General features: G+C 42.0%; 1 protein-coding gene across 2 annotated transcripts; it reads left to right on the top strand.

The window, feature by feature from the left end:
- The first annotated feature begins 1,327 nt into the window (after positions 1–1,327).
- On the top strand, positions 1,328–8,547 carry mto1 (mitochondrial tRNA translation optimization 1). 2 transcript variants are annotated; one of them, XM_066665352.1, is made up of 13 exons: positions 1,328–1,474; positions 2,996–3,237; positions 3,394–3,593; positions 4,094–4,211; positions 4,297–4,595; positions 5,467–5,579; positions 5,810–6,000; positions 6,235–6,365; positions 6,515–6,719; positions 7,115–7,286; positions 7,542–7,651; positions 7,882–8,039; positions 8,297–8,547. In XM_066665352.1, exons 2-13 carry the CDS (start codon positions 3,042–3,044, stop codon positions 8,504–8,506), a joined length of 2,103 nt encoding a protein of 700 aa, XP_066521449.1. In that variant the 5' UTR covers positions 1,328–1,474; positions 2,996–3,041; the 3' UTR covers positions 8,507–8,547. The 2 variants fall into 2 exon arrangements, with proteins under 2 accessions (XP_066521449.1, XP_066521450.1); XM_066665353.1 differs by having other exon boundaries at positions 4,300–4,595.
- Positions 8,548–8,569: the final 22 nt, after the last annotated feature.

An 8,569-nucleotide genomic window follows, 5' to 3' on the forward strand; every position in this document is an offset into this window, starting at 1 on the left:
AATGTCACTTCTTTAAAAAAATGAATAAACTCTTCCATCCCTCCAGAATCACATGTTTGTAGTCAGGCTGCCTGTGTGAAATTGTCCATCAGTGTGACGGACAGGAATCTTGTCCATGGTTTGTTCCTGTCTTGTGCCCAATGATTTAGGGTTTAGACCTAAAGGACACACATTGCAATCAATGAGCCAGTCATGCATGTGATACTATTCACAAATACTTAAGACATATTTAGCCATATTCTAAATAAAAAAGAAACAAAACATCAACTCAGAAGTGAGAATTTGTCTTAAATCTTGCAAAAATGTACCTATGTATCTCTCTGCACTGTAAATATTACTGAGTGATGTTTTATTATTTTCTATCATTGATAGAACCGTACGTACTCGTAGTGTAGTCATAAATTGTTATAGTTTTAAACTCACACTTTTTTCTATGAGAACTACAACAAACACGTGGTCACATTTTATATATAAACGTTTGCTTTAAATATTTAAATGTACCTTTTAAATGTCAGTGTTATTTGTAGTCTATACATTTTTTTATATGTTGTAATTTACAGAGGCCTCCTGGTGACATCCCTTCGGAATAAATAAAGTCATTGGAACTGGTTACAAATTCATATGGGTCTGTTTAAATAAAACCTCAGAATTGTTTATTTAGGCATGGGAAGGATATAAATAATAAGGAGGTACATGATGCATGGGAAAGATTTTAAAAAGGCAATGAATCGATTTTATATTCTGTGGGAAGGAATAATTTATTTAAACTTTGGGAACAACTTAAAAGAAAAAAATATTTAATGCACGGGAATGAATTTATGAAGCAGGGGAATTTAGTGATTCATTGACTGAACCTCATAAGGCGTGGGAAAATTTCATGCTTTACTATGTCGTTTTGATGCCTTTTTCAATACATAAATAAGTCATTCACTTTATATCGTTCCCACGCCTTACAAAATAAAACATTATTAAATCGTTCTCACGCCTTCTTTTATTTTGAAGGCATGTCACCAGCGGGTTTGTGTGGTAACCATCACTGGAACGAGTAAATAATAAAACGACAAGAGCCTTTGTAAAAATTGATTCAACAAACCGATTCATTGAAATAAAAGTATCGGTTCGTTCAACTGAATCTAGTTTCCCACAATAGGGATTTTTTTAAACGTTTATTTTTTATATGTTTATTATTGGCAAGAAACTAAGATTAGTTGCAGACACTAGGTTTATGTTATCTATGATAAGTGCAATAGATTTTTGAAGTAGAAGTCTTGTCATATGTGACGTTTCTGCATGCACGCATAGAGCTGTTATTACGGTTAGTGGTGTTTAGAAATGGCGGCCTCTTACTTGCATTGGAAAGAGAAGTGAGAAGAAAATAATCCCTGGAAGACTCCTTATAACTGTGGTGTACTAAAGTTAATATAAGCAGCACTGACAGGCGGGTGGACAGCGAGAACACACCTACGTTTTGCTGGTAAATGATAATCTTCACTCGTTTTCTGTGCCGAAAAGTGCAGTTAGAGTGTGGATGTGAACTGATCAGCTCTCTTTAGGTCACACTGTTCTGTGTAGCACCGCGGGGAAGGCTGTTGCTGATTCCAGATCAGAATTGCTTACTCAGATGCGACTGATCCATGTGGGACCCTGCACAACGTTTAATAGCAATGTAATAACGATATATTAGTGCTTACAAGATGTAAATGTAGTTTCATTCAATCATTATCTGTAACCTTTATCCAGTTCAGGGTCTCGATGGGTCCAGTGTCTACCTGGAATCATTGGGCGCAAGGCGGGAATACACCCTGGAGGGGGCGCCAGTCCTTCACAGGGCAACACACACACTCACACATTCACTCACACACCCACACCTATGGACACTTTTGAGTCGCCAATCCAACGTGTGTTTTTGGACCGTGGGAGGAAACCCATGCAGACACGGGGAGAACACACCACACTCCTCACAGTCAGTCACCCGGAGGAAACCCACGCAGACACAGGGAGAACACACCACACTTCTCACAGAGAGTCACCCGGAGGAATCCCACACAGACACAGGGAGAACACACCACACTCCTCCTCACAGACAGTCACCCAGAGGAAACCCATGCAGACACAGGGAGAACACACCACACTCCTCACAGACAGTCACCCGGAGGAAACCCACGCGGACACAGGGAGAACACACCACACTCCTCACAGAGTCACCCGGAGGAAACGCACATGGATACGGGGAGAACACACCACACTCCTCACAGAAAGTCACCTGGAGGAAACCCACACGGACACGGGGAGAACACACCACACTCCTCACAGAGTCACCCGGAGGAAACCCACACGGACACGGGGAGAACACACCACACTCCTCCTCACGGACAGTCACCCAGAGCGGGAATCGAACCCACAACCTCCAGGTCTCTGGAACTGCGTGACTGCGTAATGTGTCTATAATAGGATCTCTACATTCTCTTGTTTTTGTCCAGTAAGGGGATATAGGGCGAAATGCTATGAGAATGTCTATTTATTATTAATTAAAAAAAATGTACATATTCCAAGATATTTTTTATGGTACGGAAAGGAGTGTGTGTACTCATATATATATATATATATATATATATATATATATATGTGATTTTCCTTTGGGTCCACAGGTGTGTGTAAAAGTATCCCCAGGTGTCAGTGTGTGAGTGACTGGTAGAGTGTGTGAGTGACTGTTATTAGGTGTGTGATATTGTCCACAGGTGGGCACATCTCTGGACACATCTCCAAAATGAATGTATGAATTAATAAATGTAGAGGGCAGTGGTGTGGTGTTTCCTACTACACTACAGCAGTGGAACTAAATTTCAAATGTTAACATTCAAGTCCTTACATCTGTGTATGATGCCATATAAATAAATAACATATTGCTCATTAGTAAATTTGAACAGTATTACTAAATATTGCAAGTATCATTTTCACATAAATTCTTTATTTATTTCTCTCTCTCATTCTCCAGGTCTTCTATTTTTTGTGTTATGACTCTTGAATAGCAGCATCTTCCTATGTTGCTGCTACGGAGACTGTGCATTCAGCATCCTTTCCTGTCCACTCACTCCATTCGAGCTGCTAGTAATGTTACTGAACAACAATATGACGTTATTGTGGTTGGAGGTGGACACGCTGGAACAGAGGCAGCTGCTGCAGCCACCAGGACTGGAGCTGAAACTCTGCTCATTACTCAGAAAATACACACCATCGGTAAGGAGTTTTTAAGTGACAGGAGAAGTTGTTGAAGTTTCCTGAGGCTTAGATATATTGAACTTGAGTTGAGATCTCAGGAGACCATTAAATCAACAAGAAAATCCGATTCGCTTCCATCCAACTTGTATTCTTTATTCTTTTTATTTCTTACAGGGGCTCTGTCATGCAACCCATCCCTAGGGGGTGTTGGAAAAGGTCAGCTTGTCAAGGAGGTAGATGCTCTAGATGGTCTCATGGGAAGAGCTGGAGACTATGCTGGGGTTCATTTCTCCATCCTCAACCGAAGAAAGGGGCCTGCAGTGTGGGGCCCTAGGGCCCAGCTTGACCGTGAACGCTACAAAAAATATATACAGGTAACTAACCATTATATTTAGTTCAATATTAATGTTAGTACAAAATTATTACCAGAGAAGACTGCAGGGATTCCTCAGGTATCAGATCACAGTTCTCTTTCTGTTTTGTAAGCTTATAAATATAACAAAGCTAGCATTAGCATCATTTTAAATTGGGTCGTTGTACAAAATTGAAAGGAAAACATTTAAAGGTTTTTTTTTACCTTTTCAGCCAGAGAACGGAGCCAAACTAAAGCTGTTTAGAATAAATAAATAGCTACTGTGAGAATTTTAGCTTTAGATTTTGGGCTCCTCATATAAACATAACGAACCCTGTTGCTCAAGTAATCCATTTTCTCTGTTGTTAAAAAAGAAAGATTAGAAGATTGGTCAGGCTTTCCAAACAGCAAGGTTAGCTGCCTTCCTGCTGCAATTACTGAACCATACATTATTGTGTACCTCAGGGCTCTATACTAGGTCCTGTTTCATGTTTGTTTTTTTTTCCTGTTCTTCCCTCTTAGTCAGAGTTGTTGAACATGCCGAGGCTGACGGTTATTGAAGGGTCTGTGGAGGGTCTGGTGCTGTCCACGGCTGATCCAGAAAAGCCAGGAAAACACAAAGTGATTGGAGTTTGTTTGGGTGAGTAACAGTCTCTCAGGACATGATACATATTCTTCAAACGCAAAAAGCCACTTACACCCCCTTCCTTTGGTTTATCTCACAGCAGATGGAGGCAACCGAATTCTGTCTCGTTCTGTTGTCCTCACAACTGGAACATTCCTCTCTGGCTCTCTCTTCATGGGTGAGACCACCTCTCCAGGGGGAAGGATGGGTGAGCCACCCTCTTCTGCTGGTCTGACCCACAGTCTGAGAGAGGACCTCGGGTTAAAGCTTGGACGTCTGAGGACCGGGACGCCCCCTCGGATTGTCAAAGACACAGTTGAATTCTCCCTCACGCAGCTGCATCTGCCAGACTCCTGGCCAGTTCCGTTCAGCTTCATCAACACACAAACACACTGTAAGGTAATCTTAAAAGCTACAGTCTTTGTTGCGATAGTCAAGAGGCAGATTAGGCTTTAAAATGTCATTTGTCGACAAGGCGATTTTGAATAGTGTCCAGTGCAGGTCATAGATTAAACACTTGTGGATTTGTCCAGATCTGAAGTGAGAGTAGACTTTTCTCCTGTCTCAAAGATGAGAGATTTAAAAGGAACAAATGAAAGAATCACTTATTCAGTTCGTTAATGCATTCATTTGGAGATCTGGAGCTCCTACCAACATATACTGTGTGATTAAAACAACTGTTTTAATCTGTAAAATATGGCATAAATGTTTCCTGATTTATGCTGCTTTATCATAGAGTTCAAAGACTTTAGGACTTTTAGACTTTATCTCACTCTTTGCAATCAAAGCGCTGGACCTGCACTTTTTGACGAGGTTGAGGAATTAAAACAAACACAACATATGTGGAGGAATAAGAGTACTGAGTAAAAATGTACAAAAATGAGAACGGAGAAGAAAAAGTTTTCATTTAAAAAGTTGTCATTTAAAGTCAATTCCCCTTTAAAGGGCAGGTGCTGACACCGGCTGTTCTGAACAGTGCTGTTTAGACAGGGGAGAATACTGCTGTGGTGTTTGGTCCTTGTGTCATTTTGATCAAAGCTTGTTTAATACACTTTTAAAACCCAAAAACTGTGTTCACCTGTGTAATATGTCCCTTTTAAGGGCTGTTTACAGTTGTTAAAAGTTCCATTTACTCTATATTTTTTAATACTTTCTTGAACTCCAGATTAGGAAACTTTTCTCCCACTTGATTCAGTTATTTTGTTGTGCCTGTGCCTAAGGAAATATCTATTTTTAGTGCTTTTTAGAACCTGATGTCTTCCTTTTATAGCCTGAGGAGCAAATCCCCTGTCATCTGACCTACACAACACCTGGGGTCGACAAGGTGGTCAGAGAAAGCCTGCATCTGAACTCTCACATACAGCAGGACACCAAGGGTCCCAGGTACTCTCAGCACGCTCATGAAACACCCCTAGAAAAAATACTGACCTGAACGACTCTGTTAGCTGGTAAAATACAAGACACAAGAAAGTATGCTGTGCTGTCTAGTGGCGTAGTATTAGCAGAGCTTTGAATAGAGGCAAGGGCTGGGCTGCCTCCCACCTTGGTAGCCCCAAACCCTTGGCCCCACCCTCTATTTCACAGCAAGGCTATGTATTTTTCTGTCTGTTCAGGTACTGTCCTTCCATTGAGTCTAGAGTGCTGCGCTTTCCGGGCCGGCAGCACCAGGTGTGGCTGGAGCCAGAGGGTTTGTCCTCTGACCTCGTGTACCCTCAGGGTTTGTCCATGACTATGCCTCCAGAGTTACAGCTCCGGCTCATCCGAGAGATCCCTGGCCTTCAGCGGGCAGATATTCACACACCAGGTAATGCAGGGTCAAGGATTTGTATTCTAGATCAAATGTCCACATTGTAAGATGCCAAAGGACAAATCTGATTACCGTGGTCAGACTCTAATCATCATAGTGGGTAATAGCGATATAGAATACTATGATAGATGTTTTATAGCATTGTAATGTATGTGATATATTTCAAGGAGACATTTACCAGCAGAGGAAGAAGATTCAAGACCACCTACCCCTGTTCTTTTACTATTCCAGGTTATGGAGTGCAGTATGACTTCGTCTGCCCCACGCAGCTCTTCCTGTGGCTGCAGCTGAAAAGTGTTCAGGGACTGTTCCTCGCTGGTCAGATTAACGGTACTACAGGCTACGAGGAGGCAGCAGCACAGGTACACAACATAATTAGCTAACCTCTGTATTCCCATTGTCTGAAGTACTCTCCGTGCAACAAACGTTATTTTCATGCATTCATCCAATAACTGTTCCTGCCTTGCGCCCCATGGTTTGGCTTTCTACCCTATCCCATGTCTCATTTCAGGGCTTGTGGGCAGGTGTAAACGCTGGTAGGACAGCACTCTCTCTGCCCCCTGTATATCTCTCTCGTACGGAGAGCTATGTCGGCGTCCTGATTGATGACCTGGTGGGACACGGGGTCACCGAGCCGTATCGCATGTTCACCAGCAGAGCAGAGTTCAGAACATCTCTCAGACCGGACAACGCTGACCTTCGGCTCACACCCAAAGGTATGACAACAAGTGGGTCCTGATGTAATCTCCCTAGCAAAGCTGTTATAATGCTAAAATTATATAATTATCTTTGGAAATAGCTTTATATTACTTTTACATTAGCTGGACCTTATAACGTTAGCTTCAACTCTTTGAGAAGAAGACTGTCCAACTGAAGGCAGAAATAGCTTTAGCTCAAGTAAACAAACATTACTCAGCGCTGCCCTCTAAATGTGTAACCACACACTTTTGTTGTTTTTTTATAAGACCCTTCACAACATCCCAGTAAATGTTTTTTTTTCCTTTCTTTCTGTCATTGTTTTTATTTGTACATCAATGTGGATGGATGGCTTCGCCCTTCAGCACCCTACCTCCCTCTAAATCACACCACTGTTTACTTTGGTTTCTGTTAGGTTTTGAGGAGATTGGCTGTGTGTCCTCACTTCGTTACCAGGAGTCTGTTAGAGTGAGGCAGGGCCTGAGTGAGGCTGTCTCTGCTCTCAAGTCCATTACTCTGTCACCCTCTCGCTGGAGAGAGAAACTGACAGATATCTGCATCAGTGAGGCCAAGAGCACTCTTATCAGGTCAGTAAGGAGACCCAAGCACTCTATTACCACAAAGCAGAATCCATTTGGGATATTTGCATACAATGACTCTGAGATTTTATGGTGTACAGTATCATTATTGGGCCACTATGAATGAATGAACTACCCAGTCATAATCCATTCAAAGATTCCCTTTCCCACACAGATTTAATGCCTTCAATAAGTGTATTAAGGTGCATTGTCATTTTGATAGCCATCACACACCACCCAATGTTGTCGTTTTTTTTTTCATAGTGGAGAAGAAATGTTGCAGTATAAAGATGTCTCCTTCAAAATGGTGGCCTCTGCCTTCCCAGAGATCCTTTCACCATATCTGGAATTTTCTGACAGGATAAAAATTGAAGGTAAATAATATGCCTTATTAGCACACCTGGAATAAGTGGAACTAGTGCAGATTGGGCTAGAATTCATAATCACCGCTGTAATGTAGATGTCTGCAAAATGTCATCTCTCCCATTCTGTGTAACATAATTAGAAAAGCATGTTGTATGTATTTCACGTCACATACCCAGCTCTAATATGAAATGCCTTTAGTTGGTTTGTTATTGCAACCATTTGTGTTGTTTTCCTGTAGCCGTGTACCGACCTCACTGTGAGAAACAACAGAAGGAGATAGAGAGGATGAAAGAAGAGGAGAGTCTGTCCTTGCCTCCTGATCTCGACTACCTCTCTCTTCCTGTGTCCCTCTCTGATGAGGTCAGAGAGATACTGGACAAAGCGCGACCAAGCACGGTGAGTAAGCTTTAAAACACATTAAGGTGTTCTTTACTGTGATCTAAGGCCATATTGCTCCTATTTACCTTTGTGAACTGTGTTGTTTTACAAAAATATAACAAAATAAGAATAGACAACTCAGCATTTGCAAGACGAAGTAGTGGCCATCGGTACGAGGATCACGTTGAAACCTGCTCCAGGGTAGTGTTGCAGTGCCTTTTCCGAAATGGCTCAGGTTTGAAGTGGCACGCTTGTAACAGCTCTCTGTTCTGCAGCTGGGAGCAGCTACGCGGCTGCAAGGCATCACTCCAGCAGCCATCGTGCACCTTCTGAACTATGTGACAAGACCAGGACGCAAGAGCAGAGGCCAGAGAGACACAGAGAGACGCACAAAGACTCCAGCTTGGACACACCCGCCTCAGCCTGACCAACGACACACAACATTCAATCAGAATCGAGAGGAAGGTGCTGTATTTCGGAATTAGGTTTTGATGGCAGCTGCTTCAGAAGATTACACACAAGAGAATGTACAATAGTTTATTATTTAA

This window comes from Hoplias malabaricus, chromosome 3 (genome assembly GCF_029633855.1).
Source record: "Hoplias malabaricus isolate fHopMal1 chromosome 3, fHopMal1.hap1, whole genome shotgun sequence".
Classification (NCBI taxonomy): Eukaryota; Metazoa; Chordata; class Actinopteri; order Characiformes; family Erythrinidae; genus Hoplias; species Hoplias malabaricus.